Raw genomic sequence first — 17,256 nt, 5'->3', positions numbered from 1 at the left:
TATTATTTTATTAACCCATTAAGTGCACAAAAATACGAGTGTAGGAAAAGTTTTCTGGTCCCACAGCCACTCTCAAATAATCACTAAAAGGCTTAATATTAGTTACAAATGCTCATCCAGTAGCTCAGTCTTGTTACTAACTAGCTCTTAACCTATTTCTATTAATCTATGTGCTGCCCCAAGGCTTGCGGCTTTTACCTCTGTCCCATTTTGTTTATTTGACTAGCTCTCCATCTGGCTGGTGACTCCCTGAGTACATCCTTCTTCATCCCTGCATCCTCCTTAGATTGGTTGTCCCGCCTATACTTCCTGCCTGGCTACCGGCCAATCAGCTTTTTATTAACAATGATGGCGATACATATTTACAGTGTACAAGGACTGTTCTATAGCATATGAGTAAGCGAATGATTGCAGGAAATGATGAGTTCTAGGGAACTACATTACATCATAAAGTCATGAAGGACAAAGAACTGTTGGCCTTCTTAGGAGACTTCCCTGGAAAGAAAAGAACGTACATAAACTCACGGCTTCATGTCCGGGTCAGTGCTGGCTTCTTCTGGGGAAGAGTACACAACTTTTATTTAGAAAACAATCCATTTCTCCAGAAAATAAAACAAAAACCAAAAAACAACAAACAAACAAGCAAAAAACAAAACAAAACAAAACAAACAAACCCAACTATCCAGGGTAAGACTGTAGTAAACCAAGAGACATGCATGTACACATCTCATCTGGGATAGCGGAGAACTGACAGAGAGGTCTGACTGACAGTCACACTCTGTCAGAGGAGAAACAGAAGCGAACACTTATCAAAGCTGTGTAAGAGATAAAGGCTACCATCTTGGTCTCCTGCCTCCTCCGGACAGCGTTATATCTCACCCCCAGTTTTTTAACTTATAAACTTTATAAACTTTACATCATGCACGTGTTGCTCCTTAAAGGATAAAATTAAAAACAAGGCATCATCTGTAAAGCAAATAGATTTATTATGCACTTCATGTACATTGGGATGTTTTCGAATAATATAATACAAGGGAGAAAATAAAACTTTACACTGTGAAATTCAATGTACATTTTAGGTTATTTATACACCCCACACAGAGCGAACAATAGAAGGAAAGCATTTGTCTGCCACTATATTTGTGGAACGTGTATATGGAGGGCATTAAGCAAAACAAACAGTTGCATAGCCAAACAGCACGACGACTCGCTCCTGTCTCTGAAGTAAGGGGCTGTTTTTGGTTGAGGAATCTGGTAGGGGCGGGAGAGGAAGGAACAAAAGGTATTTGCTGTACACCGCAGGGCGCTGATTTCTGGTCCTCTTTCTCCCCACACTTTCCTGGACTCCCTCCCAGATGTTCACTTTTCTGACATTTTTACCACTTCTCCTGCCAGTGGCCCTGACCTTCAGCACGGGGTGTGAAGGAAACGATACAAAAGCATTACAAACACACGACATCCCAAACTGCTGATTTACAAAATTTAAACATTTGAATTTCAAAAATAGCTATTTATTATTTATTTGTGGGACTGTTTCTTATCTTTGTAATAGAGCAGAAGCCATTGCTTTTTCCCCAGTGTGGCACTAACCTCCCCCATCCCAAACAGGACAAGCACAGGGGGGTGACTGCAGCACTCTGGTCAGCCTGATCCTCACACCAGAAGCCGTCTCTGTTCTATCAAAACTCCTTGAGGACTACTTATGAGAACCCTATTTTTCCAACAGGCTCCCCTCCTTCCAACTTTTCCAGGCATGTAAAAATGGATACAAAAACACTTGGAGAGTACAGATCCCTACTGCGATGAGCCCTTTGCCCTTTGGTCACAAGGTGCAATTTTGTAAAAGCAATAAAATTAAATAAATACAATTTCAATAATTCAAGAGTAATAGACAAACTGGCAGCTTTTGTGGTTCTCTTCCTTAGAAAGAAAAAAAAAGGTACACCTAATAAGAAGTCAAGAGGTTCCTCTTCTATGGCAAATGTAGTGTGTGTGGAGATGGAGTCACACTGGTCCTAGGAACAGGGTACTATCAACAGATTCAGAAACACTTCTTAGGCTGCCTTGCAAGAGTCCTGTTAATTGTCATTAATCAACGTCCCATAGGGACAAGAATTCAATCCTTGAGGCATTCACATTTGACTTGTCAGTATCAACCATGCCATCACCTTAACTTTGAGTGAGTTCATCAGCTATCCCTCTTCCTGGTTATGACTGGCAGGCGACACACAGGAAATGAGTTTGGCTGACATTGAGAAAACAAAGCAAGGAAAGGCTTTCACAAAGACTGGAGAGAGAAACACACAGCACAAGCAGTTAACGTCTGGGCTTCCACGAACAACACTACTCGTGGCTTTCACACATGGTGACCATGACTGGCCTCTCATTAAAACATTCCAAAGTTTTCAGTAGTAGCAATGGTTTTGTGCTCAATTTCCAAATTCTCTTTCCCCATTCCCCCTTAGCAACAGTACGAGGAGAGCACAGGATCTCCAGGACCTGGGAGATGAACAGGACTACAGTGCTCAAGGATCAAACCGCCCTTGGCTTCTATACCATCCTGCCAGTCATTTGCACAACCCATCTAAACTGTCCCACGTTCCTGATGCCGATGCCTCCCATACCTTGGCACCCAGCCATCCTATGTGCAATTGTGCAAAGATAAAAACAGGAGAAAGAATGTGACCGGGAAAGTGCAAGCCCACCAGTTCTGTCGAAGGACAAAAGGTATGTGCTGTGACTAACGGTTAGTGGTGTCACCTGTGACAGATAGCACAGTGGACATGCAAGAACATCCATCCCAGCAAGTCATTCAAATGTACCCAATTGGTTCTGACTGGGGCTAATTTGGTTACGCAGTAACTGGCAAGTGGAAACAGCTCAGAGCAGTGAACATTCAATTACAATGAGAGATTACATTTCATTCAGCTGAAGGAGGCGAAGGTGGCCGGTGAATGATTCAGGGACCAGAGTCACCCTTAGCTGGACCTGGAGCCTCTGTCTGTACATGTGCCCCCGGCACTAACTGCTCTGTCCCTGAGAATGTCCAAGCTTCAGGAATGGTGGTCCATCTGCTCGCAGGTGGGACGACAGGCTCAGGGCCTCTGTGGATGCACAGCTCTTCCGCCTGTAGCCAGAGTGGCCAGCGTCTGTCTGCTCTGTCATTCAGTCTTACACGGATGGTGCTTGCCTGGATTTAAACTGCCAGAGTGACCCTTACACCATGGAAAACTCGTCACCAAGTCATTTGTTCACCTCCATGTGGCATCAACGCAGAAACTCATTTTTATCTAACGCTGAAGGTTAGCAGACAAAAAACAGTTGCGAGCATGGCTTTATTGAGTAACATCTTTAAATACACAAGAACCGGGCACACCAGACAACGCGATGGGACTGAGTACACACCACAACGCAGGAGACAATAAATACGGAACACTGCCTTTGCGGAGACACCTGACTGTGGCACATGCACATTTACAGAATGGGAAAATACTCAAAACCGGGTCTGGTTGTATCGAGGAGCTGCAGTTCACATCTGCATTTATTCGGTGTGGCGGAGACTGCTTCAGCGTGAGGTTACGCTGAGAAGGGCAGCCTTACTGGGTAGGCACATGACAGTACGTCAGGACACAGTACTGAGGGAGTCACAGTCTGGCCAGCACATCCTCAGGTGTCCTGCTTCCATCTGGCAGCTGGACGGCCATTCTGACCACAATGCCTTCTGTTTCACAGAAGGGGAAACTGGAAAAAAAAAATTATATTTTTCTTGTAATGACAGTTTTAAGACCTTATAAAAGAAAATTATTCTACCAAACACTTACCTTCTATCACATTTTTACCGACACAGACGTAATACTTCATTTTCCTAAGACATATTATGACCTTGCTTGTGTGTGTGTGGGGGGGGAGGTGTTGCACCATCAGAACCAAGTATTTGGAGGAATATTTCTGAATGACTTTGGATTGACCATTCATCCGACCTCACAGAAGGATGTTTAGTGTTAGAAGAAATCCCTAAACTAGATCACTGAAGACAGGAGCAGAGATGGAGATGCCAGCTTGTCTGAGTGCGACCGTCACCAGAAGTCAGACCTTCTACAAAGTCGCTGGACATTAGACAAGCTGCTTAATTAGACACGGACAACTGCCTCTGAGGGGCACCCAAGGCGTACACGTTAGCTCCTACTATTTCTCCACCCACTTTTTCCTATGCAGTGAAGCCTCCTTTGAGATGGAGGATAAAAAAATCTATTTAATAAAAAAAAATACTAGTGATCTGAACATAATATATGGTCTCTATATCCTGCCCCTAAATATGGAACTAAGTAAATGATAGCCTAAACCCTTCACCATGGTCCACACCTCTTCATGATACATGCAAAACTACTAGATTTCTATCAGTTATTATAATAAAACTTGATTACCAATTTAAATCCGTGGTCTGTTTCTGGGTGAAACAGGGAAACTAACACTTGCCAACCATCCACTAGGCACAGCCTACTGTTTCAAAACCAAATAGTGAATACTTAGAAAATAGTCCTGTTTCCCATCAGAAATCTCCCAGGAGAGGGAAATGATAACACAGGAGAAAATTCTTAGTCTAGACTTGATAGATGATATATTCATCTGTTCATCTACTTATCCAATACATTTTTACAAAAGGACTGCCACAGGTTCAAGATTAAGCACATGAACTCAGCATCAACTACACACATCCCTTCAGTCTAACATTTTGAGGGGAGGAAGGGAGAGGAGATAAAGAGCAAATAGATTAAGCGTCTATGTATATATCACCAACTATATATTATCTGTCACCCACTGTCTCTGTCTATCGCTATTACCTGTCATCTTCTACCTATCAATCTATGACTATTACCTATCATCTGAGCCATGTATCAACACATCCATTACCAACCAATGTCTATTACCTATCTACATATCGGCATATCTATCCACTGTCCATTACCTATTAGCTTTCCTATCCTCGGTCTTTGCATCTGTATGTGGATCTATCAATCCTATGTTACATAGGTGCTTTGGACAGGTGCTAGCGTTTGGAGACCTCAAACTGAGCTGACTGGCTGGGATGAGATCCCTGAATGCATGCCCAGGGGAGGAGCCTGGAAGGCCTTAAGAGCACCAGGAAGACGGAATTTTAACTTTGGTTTCTTCATTCTCCCCACTGCATTCTTACCTCTCACAAGGGTGTTTCCTTCTTGTAGTTGAAGCTGGGATCAGAGCCTTCAATCTGGAGCTTTAGGGCTTGTTTAAGGTTCAGCTCTGTCTCCGAGGGAGGGAAGCCCTCCAGCACCTCCGGATGCCCTCGCTCCTGCACTGTTCGAGGGACGGAGACCCTGCCCAGGAACACCTGGTTGCTCTGCAGATGGTAATTGGGGTTCGTCATTATCCCGTTCCTCTTCTTCTGCTCCCCACTCTGCTGGTGGATGAGGAACTGCGGCTGGGAGCGGCTGCCGTCCTGAGCCACAATTTTACACTGAGATTCCCCGGGCGTCTGTTTAGGTGGGCTACTCCCAGACTTAGCAACAGGTCCTCTTTTGTCAAACTGGGTCATTTCATATTCTAGAACCTTTGGCTGTGAGGAATTATTTTGTTTAGCTTTCTTCCCAGCTGACCCAGACTTGCTGGAGTTTTCTGATTTGCCTCCTTTATTTGACTTTGTTGACTTCAGACTTGGTTTGACTTGGCTCCACTCAAACTCGCTACTGGGGGAATTATGGCTGTGTCCTAAGGACTGGGTGGTGGAAGAAGGGGACACGACCGACTGCCTGCTGCGGCTGCGCGGCAGCGAGTGCTGCTGGATCTGCTCCGTGAATGACAGGCTGTGGAAGCTGTCAATGGGCACCGTTTGAGCCGTCGCTGTGGAGGACGTTGTCCTCAGGGAGGAATTTTTGGAGCTTTTCAGGGAATTGTTGGACAGGGACGATTTCTGCCGATCCACAGTCGAGTCTGGAGACTCTGATGGAGAGCTGAAGGCATGAGCGGGCCCATTGGGCAGGCCCCGGAGGGAAGGCTGCAAGTCACCTCCACCAGTGCCCCCAGAGCTGTTGGACCTGATGGTCAGAGACTGCATCTTGGTCGGTGCCGACTGTGGAGGCTTCTGCTCCATTGTGTGGACAGGGGAAGGGGAGCAGCCATTCAGACTGGAAGCACCGTATTTTTCTAACAACTTAATGATCTGAGAATGCCCGTTTTTGGCTGCCACTCTCATGGCAGTACGTCCAAACTGGTCGGCGTGGTTGGGGTCAGCGCCGTGCTCCAGCAACACCTGCACCACATCCACATGTCCCTCCTGGGCCGCGATGCACAGGGCCGTGGCGCCTTGGTTGCACGTGTGATCCACCACGGCGCCATGCTCTATCAGGAGCTGGACCACTTTGACGTGGCCCTGCCAGGCTGCAGACTGCAGAGCCGAGCGCTTCTCATTGTCTGCTGCGTTGACGTCGGCGTGGCAGGCGATCAGCACCCGGACCATCTCCACGTGACCCTGCCAGCAGGAGACGTGCAGCGCTGTCCTTCCCTCTGCATCGCTGGCCTCCACGTTCGCACCGTTCTCCAAAAAATACTCAGCCATGGTAAGCTGGTTCTCTAAGGCCAGTATGTAGAGTGTGGGCCGCCCATCGGCGTCTTTGTAGTTCACATCAGCCCCGTGGCTAAAGAGTAATTCCACGATGTCCCGGTGCCCTTCCAGAGCAGCAACACGCAGTGCGTTCCTGCCATCGTAGCCTCTCTGGTCTATGTTGGATTTGTTCTCCAGCAGGATCTGGACACAGTCATAATGGCCCTCCTGTGAGGCCAAGATGAAGGGGATGCGCCCGTCGTTGTCAATCTCATTTGTTCTAGCACCTTGTTCGATTAGAGCTTCACATATTAACCTGTGGCCCTCAAAAGCTGCCATGTGGAGAGGCGTCCAGCCAGCATCATCTCGGTGGCTCTCATCCAAGCCTCTGTCCAGGAGAGTGCGCACCACCTCCACATTGCCCTGTGCCGAAGCTATGCTGAGGACTGTCCGGCCTTCGCTGTCGATGCTGTCCACGGCTGCGCCCCAGAACAGAAGCGTGTTGACCACAGAAGCGTGCCCCATGGAAGCTGCAGCCAGCAGGGGCGTCCGTCCGTTGTGATCCGTGTGATCCACATCTGCTCCTCCTTCCAGAAGCAGGTCTACCACATCCACATGGCCTTCGTAGGCTGCCACCAGCAGGGGCGTCATTCCGTCCTTGTCACAGTGATCGACCTCAGCCCCTCTGTCAATCAAGAGGCTCACCACTGACGCGTGCCCCTTGCTTGCAGGCACACAGAGTGCGGCCACTGAGAGAGCTGTTCTGCCATCCACGTCCTCGTGGTTGACCTCCGCACCGTGGTCCAGCAGGTGCTCGACGATCTCTCTGTGACCCATGTATGCTGCAGCTATCAGTGCAGTCCGCCCCTCGTTGTCAGCCTTGTTGACCTCGGCACCATGCTGTAGCAGGTTCAGGACGATGTCCTCATGGCCACCCCAGGCTGCTGCCCGCAGAGCCGTCCGGCTGTCCGCATCCGCACAGTCCACCTTTACGCCAGCGTAAAGCAGGGCAGACACCACCTCAGTGTGGCCCCCCCAAGCAGCAGACCTCAGCGCTGTCCAACCGTCCTGATCGGTATGATTAATGTTGGCTCCACACCCAATCAAACAATTAACCACCTTCGTGTGCCCTTGTCTAGCAGCTAGCGTGAGTGGAGTGTGTCCATGGGAGTCTTCGATCTCTAAGTCAGCTCCCCTGGAGACCAGCAAATTCACAACATCCAGACTGCCACTGTACGCGGCATTGGCCAGCAGAGTCCTCCCGTTGGAATCACACTGGTTGACAGAAGCCCCATTATCCAGCAATGTCCGAATGGAGTCCTCTCTCTCGAGGGCTTGCCGGACAATGCAGGAAGTGCGATCGTCCTCGCTGTTGACGTGAGCGCCGGCTCGGATCAGCAGCTGCAGCACCTCTTGTTCCTTGGGTATCAAGGTGGACAGAGAGTCTTTGACTGGGGTGCCATTCCAGATCATCCACAGGGCCAGTTCGGCTGGCTCCAACTGCAAGTTTGAATTAATCAAGTGCAAGGCAAATTCTTGTGCTTCCAGTGGGGTCAGGTTCCGGGCCTGGCAGGTGTAGCTCATGGCCAGCATCCTGTGCCCTTCTGCCGCGTTACACAGGTACTTCTGGGTGCAATGCTTCACATCCAGGAGCCACTCGGCAAAGCTGTGGTGAAACAGGATCTTGGTGCTGCCCAGTCCATCCACCAAGAGCTTGGAGAGGACATCCAGCTTGCGCTGGAAGTCTTCCAAGGTTAGAGACATATTTTTGGTCCACACGGCATGGTATAATTCTGTCATGGTCAGGGGCCGGCAGGCCGCAAGGATCACGTTCAGGATGGGCTGAACTTTGGCAAACTGTTTTCGGACAAAAAGTCTCTGGCAGAGCCAGAGATAGAGACCATTCAGAGTCCCTGGGATGTCTCGGATCTCTCGAAGCATGATGAAATTCTCCACAACCCCGTCCAGCACGCGCTCTAGATACAGGAAGCACCCGCTGCTCTTGATGTGCAGCTGGTTCAGAGTCTCCGCCGTCTCCTTGGTGAGGTGCTGCCGAAGAGCCTCCTCCTGATCCAGGCGGTGGAGGATGTACTGCTGAACATCCTTGACGACGTACGCCTTCCGGAGGTCGTCCAAACTGATCTTCCGGAACCCTGTAGAAGACGGCCAGGCTGGGTAAGTAGAGTGCAGAGGTGGGCGCGCGTGTGACGAGAGTGGACCACGGCAAATAGCCTGACTCATGGCTTAATACTAATAAGAGGATCTACCACCACTGCTTGTATGTCATGTGGAAACACGAACAACAAAGCAATGAGGAGCTGTCTTGCAGCTCGATGCCTATTTCAACCCCTTTGCAAGAAGCACTACGTGGAAACAGACACACACAGCTACAGAAGCACCCCGTGAAGACACTCTGAATATCAGAGATGTGAGAGCCAAATAGGTCTGTTTTTACAGGATGATCTTTTTCACACAAATAATAGCTATTTCTGCCCATCTGTTTGACTATGCATCAGCCTTGATGTGAACGGTTTATATCAAAACAGTAACACTAGTCACTCTCTTTATACTACATTGCTTTATGATATCAAATTAAAATAATTAAATCTCAGACTGTCAAGAAATAGCTGGAACCAATTAAGATGCAAATTTCCAAATTACATTTGTAAAATTCTAGCACTGTAAAAATAAAGACACTTACTGAAAGTCAAACAAAGCTAAAAGCACACGGGTGGTGGCTACTCTAATATCTTCAAAGCAGACTATGACAGCAGCTTCTAAAGCAACAGTTCTCAACCTATGGGTCGTGACCCCTTTGGGGGTCACATATCAGATATCTTGCAAATCAGATATCTACACGACGATTCATAACAATAACAAAATTACAGTTATGAAGTAGCAATGAGATAATTTTATAGTTGGGGGGTCGCAACATGAGGAACTGCATTAAAGGGTCTCAGCATTAGGAAGGCTGAGGACCACTGCTCTAAACGGACATCAGTGTGCATACCTGGATTTGTTAGCTAACTGTTGGTCTCGTAAAAGTAAAGGCTATGGATGAACTCATTAAGGTTTGCGTGTGTTAGGAATGGCCATCCCCAAACCACTCAAGAGCAGAGCAGGCGAGGCTGCAGACCCTTTTAGAGAAAAGACACTCCAGAAGGGACCATGGCGTGTCTGATAACAGCAGCACCCTCAGGGACATAGATTCATGCTGTGCTGGGGATTACGTGCAAAAGGAGGTCCACACAGGGCTAGGTGATAAGTGCAGGTAAGTCGAAAGTGAGTCCCACATTTGCCTTGACCAACAGGACTAAGCCACTATCACAGGTCTGGAAAGAAGACTGACCACTTCAACTACCTGATCCTAAGGCTGAAATACCTGAGAGCATTTTTTTTTTTTTTGAAAAGCACAATCTGCCAACAACAGACAAGATAAAATAACAGATGTGCAGTGCCCAACATTTATAGAGTGGGACCTGTAACACACAGCACACACATACACACACTACCTAAACCCTCCATATCAAAAGACGAACTCTGAAAGAGGCTGACCAACAAGGAAGGTTTAGAATTGAGTTTGGCCTGAGTCTGACCTCTCCCACATTCCCGGCCATGTTAGCATGTACTTCACAGTACAGACTTGGGCCATGTTACTGCCTAGTGTGTTTTCCCTTGAGCTTTTCTTCCACAAGGTGCCTAATAACCTCACCTGTGTGCCTCACACTCTATCCCTTTAGAAAACACACTTCGACCAAAGCACATTAAAAAAAAAAAAGAGCCAGGCAGTGGTGGCACACATCTTTGATCCTAGCACTTGGGAAGCAGAGGAAGGTGGACCTCTGTGAGTTCAAGGCCAGCCTGGTCTACAAAGTAAGTTCCAGGACAGCCAAGGCTACACAGAGAAACTCTTATCTTGAAAACCAGAAACAAACAAACAAACAAACAAAAATCAAAGAACCCTACACTTTATTTTGCTTTCATTTAGTGGCTGTATTTTAAGTGTTAGAGTTTTGTAAGCATAATTATTTTAATTTGATACCATAACATAAAAATAAACCCTTCCAACCTAAAGGAAGGCTGAGCACATCACCAGGAATGTCTGGCACCCCACATACCCTAGCCATTTGATATGACTGGTCTCCAAACCTCTTGTATGTTCACTTCCTTGTTGTTTATAAAGTCATTACAACAGTTTAGGGGAAAAATGAACCCATCTGGGGAGGTGGTTTATGCCTATGATCCCAGGACTGGGAAGCTGAGGCAGGAGGATTATGAATTTGAAGCCAGTCTGGAGTACACAGCAGGCTCTAGGCCTGTGGCTAATAAAGAAAACATTACTACAGTGGTGTGTAATAGTGTTTTAAAGTTTCCAAAGTGATGTGCACACAGGCTGATCTATGTCAAAGAGTATACAACCCATTATGCATAAATATGTATAATTTAAGCTAATTAACTAAGATCATCTGATGAAAACTTGAGATAAAGAAGCCTCCACAGTGCCAGACCTGATGTGTTCAAAGTGGGCTAAAGAAAATGCACTGAGTCAGCTCTCCTTGTGTGTGTGACAGAACTGGGCACTGAGTGCCAGGCCAGGGCCTTTCCCCGTGGGCTATGTGCACTGTAAGTCTTCACTCACACGGCTGTCCTGTGCACTGTGACGTGAACTCTGTTCACGCATGGAGAGCAGCCTGAGTCACACACTGTGACCAAGGGGTGAGCATCAGGGCTTTGTGTGATGCTGACAGAGCTAGGAGGAGGAAGTGGTGGAGCACAGACCGGATGCTCCACAGAGGGAATCGAAATGCTTACAACTTGGAACATGATCTTTCCTAAATTTAAGGAGTGATGTGGATTTAAGAATTTATATTTACCCCCAGCAACAGTTATGTTCAATTAAGACATGATTAAGAGCACGGGGCAGGCAGCTTGTACCAACAATCCTAGCACCAGGGAGGCAGAAGCAGGAAGACTGCCACAGATTCAAAGTCCACATCGTAAGGCCCATTCCAGTCAGGGCAAGACTTAGTGGCAAAAACAGAACAGAAATAAGAGCAGAGGTTTAGTAGTGCTCAGTAGTGCAAGCTGGGCCAGCACGTGCAAAGCTCTGGCTGAGCTGCTGCACACACACACACACACACATACACACACACAGAACTCAGACTGTCTGCTGACCACCAACCTTGAGCGCTGAAAATGACTTCATTTATTTTTGGGGGGCTGGGGATGGAACTGAGCACCACACTCATGTAGGGGACGTTCCCACAGAGCCAACACCTTCTCTTTTGTGTGAGAGTCTCTCACTGGCCTGGAACTCACCACACAGGCTAGGCTGCCTGACCAGTGAGCCCCAAAGGCCCTCCTATCTCTGCCTCTCCAGAAGGGAGCTTATCACACCCTGCTTTTTTATGTGGGTCCTACAGCAGGTGCTCTCACCAATGAACCATCTCCCCAGGCCCACTAAACCACTTTTTTTTTTTAAATATTTATTTATTATGTATACAATATTCTGTCTGTGTGTATGCCTGCAGGCCAGAAGAGGGCACCAAACCTCATTACAAATGGTTGTGAGCCACCATGTGGTTGCTGGGAATTGAACTCAGGACCTTTGGAAGAGCAGGCAATGCTCTTAACCTCTGAGCCATCTCTCCAGCCCCACTTTTCTATCTTTGGTAAAATATTTCAGTGGGTATGACACTCCTTGGTGTTGGCTGAACAAACGGGTTTGAGTCTCTGCTACAATCAATGCACATAGTTGGTACTCTGATAGGGCCAGTCCCCATGCTTACAAACAGGAGTTCACATGGTCAGAACCCTTCTGGGACCCCAGTCTGTGCTCACATAGACAGCACCCTGTTTTCACGGAGACTACATCCTAGTTGAGAGGATGGCTAGTAAATACACACATGAGATCCAGAAAAATTTTCAGTGATACTGCATTCATGAATGAAATGAAACCAGACAGAGTCAGAGTGTGACTGTGCAGGAGGGAGCCACAAATAAACAAGAATGGAGAACACAGTCTGTGTGCGAAAAGTCCTATTCGGGTGGTCACCTAAGTGGAAAGATGGCAAGAACTTCAAGGGATGAGCATTTTAGCGGAACATCATGTACAAACCGTAATGCGGAAGAGGCAACTTGACTTTGCAAATGCTGGCTGAAGACAATGCAAAGGGAGCCCTCATGCTGAGGCAGGCATGGGAATCACTGCGTGCACGAAAGACTGTAATACAGCAGAAGTAACCCAGGACCATGATGGGCACACTTCCTAACTCAGCAAGTCCAAATGGACTGGAGGACAGACGGTCGTTGACCAAACCATTCTGGCAACTGAGGTTGAGTATCTCATCCAAAATGGCCGGGATGGGAAGTAGTTACACCTTCTCGGATTTGGAATATCTGCTTATACATAAGGAGAACAGAACCCATCTCCCAGCACAGAACCCATCTGTGTCACGCGAACGTTATCCGCACATCCCAGAAGTGCAGGTGATATTTTAAGTACCACACAGAACACAATCTAGACCTGGAATTCTCCTAGGACGCGCTCAGTTTTTGGATTTTGGACACTGTGGACTTTAAGGGTCAGATGAAAGAGGATCAGCCCACCGTGAAAGCACAAGGAAAATCAGATAGATACCAAGAACAGAGGACAAAAGGGATGGAGAGGAGGCCTGTCGTCTTATCGGATCTCTGTTACTGTGATGAAACACTATGACCAAAAACAACTCGGGAAGGAAAGGGTTTATTTCATCTCATAGCTTGTCCTCCATCACCCAGAGAACTCAGGGTTGGAACCTGGAGGCAGGAGCTGACCCAAGAAACCACCAAACAACACTGCTTACTGCCTTGCTCCCCTGGCTTGCTCAGCCTGTTTCCTTTATACAACCTGGGGCCATCTGCCTGGGGGTGGCACCAGCCACAGAGGACTGAGCCCTCTAACATCAATCATCCATCAAGAAACTGTCCCACAGTTACCTGCATACCTGCCAATCTCGTCTCAACTGAGGTTCCATCTCCCCAAAGGTCTCTAGCCAGCACACTGTTCACGGCCAAGAACATCCAGCAGTTGAGGTCAATGACCCAAAGATTTCAGGTCAAAACTAAATTTTAATAACAAACGAGATTGAGAGGACTAGAAGAAGAAAATGTGTAGGAAGCCCTTACCATGCCTCAGGCACATCTAACCTCTAAGGACCCCACATTACATACAGACAGGAAACAGGAGGTCAGGCAAGCGGCCTGAGGTCACACAGGCAGCAGTGAGCACTAACACATACACATTGTAGTGAGTCACTTGTGCAAACAGAAGACTATAGCTCGGGGCTGGAGAGATGCTCAGGGATTATGGCATGTGCAGCTTCTGCAGGGGAGCTGAGTTTGGTCGCCAGCATCTCCACTGGGCCACTCACAACTGTCTGTAACTCTACTTAGAGAAACTCAAGTCCATATATACACATACATACTTCAAAATGAAACTGAAAGTTTGTAAGATATACAGAACACAAAACGAGCTGATGATAGTGGGTGACTTGGACAGGGAGAGAAGAGGCCACGCCCTCAGCCATACACAGGAGCTGCTGCATAGCACTGGCTACGGTCACTGCTGTGGCCTTATCACGTGCGCTCCTTTCATCATGACAGGGCCAAGAAGAGCGCTTTACAGAATCCAAGGCCACAGCAGTGACGTGCTGGGCTTGACCCTGTCATGACAAAGGATGCATGTGAGAACCCCTGGCAGGACTTCAGGGGCCACAGGGAGGTACTGACCAATGACCAATGAGCTGGAAAGTGTAGAGACCTACTGAAAAATAGCACAGCTCATCGCTATGTTAGGCCTTACATGGGAAGTAGGGAAAGAACATTTTTTTTCATATGCGCACACATTTTTGTGTATGTACACACATGTTGAGGCCAAAGAATAACTTTGGGTGCTACTCATCCTCAGGAGTCAGCCATCTTTTTTCTGAGACACAGTCTAGGCTAGGATGGTGGCACAGTGAGCTGTAGAGGTCTGACTGTCTGTCTCCCCAGTACTGGATCAGAAGCTGTACCAGCATGCCTGGTTAGGTTTTGTTGTTGTTTTTGGGTATGGGGTTTTTCATGCATGTATGACAAGTACTTCACTGTATTATTCCCTCAGCGTAGGGAAAGAATTCTGAGAAAAGCTAATGTAAGTGACTCTACAACACACCATGCCTTATCAATATGATCCTAAGGCATGGTGGATGGTGGCGAGAGGCTGGAGGGTGTGTGCAGCACTCTGGCCTCCATCTGCCTACTCTGCTCCTTAGAAGAAACCCGGGCTGGGCTCCGTCCTAGAGCACACAACTCCGGGCGTCACGCAGCATTGCTCACCAGTGAACATTTTAGTGACCGCTCTGCTTTGCTTCCGGGCGGAGCAGAGGAGCAGTAGCCATGGGGGAAAGAACTCGTGGTGACCAGCCAAGAGCTCTGCCACAGTCCCGGAGAGGCTGGGCGATGTCTGCTCCCCTTCCATCACATTGCAGCCTTCGTCCACGGAGTCAACCAGCAGGTAGAGGCTCTGTGAGGGTGGCTTCATCCCCAGGAGCGGGAGCAGCACACACCTGTAAGACAGCCAGAGAGCAGGTCAATGTCACTGATAGGGCATTGGCATTCATAGTATGCGTGCTGGCATTATTGGTTAGACTGTCCTAAGAACAGAGATTTCAGACAAAAATGCATCTTCTAAGTAGTTCACTTCCCAATGCAATCAGCTTCCAGTACACTGTTTGCTGTGTACTAGCCTGTGCATAAGCTCTGACTCAGGGTAATTAAGGGTGGTAGGAACTGGATGAAACTAGATTTCAACACCCTTCCTGGTGTTTTGAGTCACTTTAAAAATGCTTAGATTGTCCGTGGGCTGAAAAGAGACAACTCCGAGGAGCAGAAGAAACCTATTGTTCTGGTTTGATTTTTGGTCAACTTGACACAAACTAGGGTCACCTGGGAAGAAGGAGCCTCAGCTGAGAAAAAGACTCCATTAGACTGGTCTGTGAGCAAGTCTGGACTGCATTTTCCTGACAATCACTGATGTGGGAGGATCCATCCCAGTGTGAATGACGCCACCCTGGGCAGGTGGTCCTGGGAAGTATAAGAAAGTGGGCAGAGAAAGCCATGATGAGCAAGCCAGTAGGCAGCGGTCCTCTCTGAGTCAGTTCCTGCCTCCATGTTCCTGCTTTCAGTTCCAGCCCTGATTCCCCTCAGTGATACTCCCTGGACCAAACACAGATTAATAAAGGCAGCTTAATTAAGTTATAAGAGTTAGCTGGGAACAAGCCTAAGCTAAAGAACAAACTTTCATAATTAATAATGTCTCTGTGTCATTTGTCATTATTTGGGAGCTGGTAGTCCCCAAGAAAAAGTCCAACACAAGAAAGTCCTACTGTTTACCATCACTGACTCTACATTTGTCAAAATCACAGAACTGTACAAGGGCCACTATTACCACATGAAAACTAAAAACATTTACATGATATAAAATATGCGAGAAAAATATACTAAGCCTCTCCTGGTAATGTGTCCCTCGGTGTGGGACTCTAAATTCTCAGTAGTCGGCTGACTCTGCTCTTCACACACTAATGTCGAGCAAGTCAGTACACAGAAAGTCTTTGTTCAAGGGCTAGCCTGGCCAGGGCCTCCAATCCCATCATTACTCCTCAAGCTACCAAGGTCCACCCTGCCCTGGCAGCATGTTGAGTCCAACTATGGGTTTCTGTTCCAGACTCTGACCAATAATTGCTACTTACCCATTCCCTCCAACTCTGCGGGCCTGCCTGTGGGCCTATGAACAGGCCCTCTCGTGCCAGAGCCCTCCCTGTAGGCCTACTACCATGCCTGCTCTCTCTTCGCCCCAGAGCTCAGCTCAGACACACTCACAGAAGGCTTGGGATTACACTGCTCACTTTGCAACTTGTAAACACACACTGCTCAAATGTCCTCAACAACTGGGACTGATCAGGTAGTTCAAGGAACCGGTAGTGTAGCATCTATCTTCCTGATCTCTAGGGAAGAGAAGGAATTGCCAGGAGAACTCACCTTTTCCCCACCAAGAGCTCACCCAGGACCTCATGAAGACTTACTTATGTTTGCTAAGTGAATGGATGGGTGGCCTGATATATCTATAAAACATTTGTTTATAAAGATTTTTATCCCCCAAACATAAAAAGTTCACAACACTCAAGAATGAGATACCTACAACGTCAGTACTGACAGAACAGTGCTCTTTGTTCCCAAATGTAAACATAAATGACACACGGCTGGCTACTGTGGGCTTGTGGAAGTTAGCTTTATGTGACAACTTGACTGGACCACAGGATGCCCACATGTGGTCTTCTCTTCTTCTGGATGCTTCTAAGGTTCGAATAGTGGCTCTTACCCAATCAGCCAAAAGCTAACTGCATGACTGCCTGAGTTGGGACATCAGTTTATTCCTTTCTTCAGGCTCAAAAGAAGAATCAGCTGTTTGAGAACATGAACTTTGCAATGAGAAACTGCACCACCACTGCACTGATTCAGGTCAGCCTTCTAGGCCTCCAGCCCGCTAGCTGCACAACTTGCAGTTCTCAGCATACATCACCATGGAGGCGAATTTCTTAAAATTAATCCATGCATTACAACTTCTGTGGAGCATTTTGAGGGCTTACTCTAAAGCCATT

The 17,256-nt window shown here is 47.5% G+C and overlaps 1 protein-coding gene across 1 annotated transcript in view; it reads right to left on the bottom strand.

Annotated features, from left to right (window-relative positions):
- Window positions 1-962: 962 nt before the first annotated feature.
- Window positions 963-17,256, bottom strand: part of Ankrd50 (ankyrin repeat domain 50) — a 34,122-nt gene continuing 17,828 nt past the window's right edge. Inside the window, exons 3-5 of the mRNA XM_038348023.1 lie at window positions 14,936-15,165; window positions 5,195-8,730; window positions 963-3,741 (exon numbers count right to left, since the gene is read on the bottom strand). Coding sequence (XP_038203951.1) covers window positions 5,198-8,730; window positions 14,936-15,165 — 3,763 coding nt within the window. The 3' untranslated portion in view covers window positions 963-3,741; window positions 5,195-5,197. The remainder of the gene's footprint in view (window positions 3,742-5,194; window positions 8,731-14,935; window positions 15,166-17,256) is intronic.

The sequence above is a fragment of the Arvicola amphibius genome, chromosome 11, assembly GCF_903992535.2.
Source record: "Arvicola amphibius chromosome 11, mArvAmp1.2, whole genome shotgun sequence".
NCBI classification, from domain to species: Eukaryota; Metazoa; Chordata; class Mammalia; order Rodentia; family Cricetidae; genus Arvicola; species Arvicola amphibius.
The sequence above is the reverse complement of the archived record's forward strand: the minus strand, read 5'-3'. Positions and strand labels throughout refer to the sequence as shown.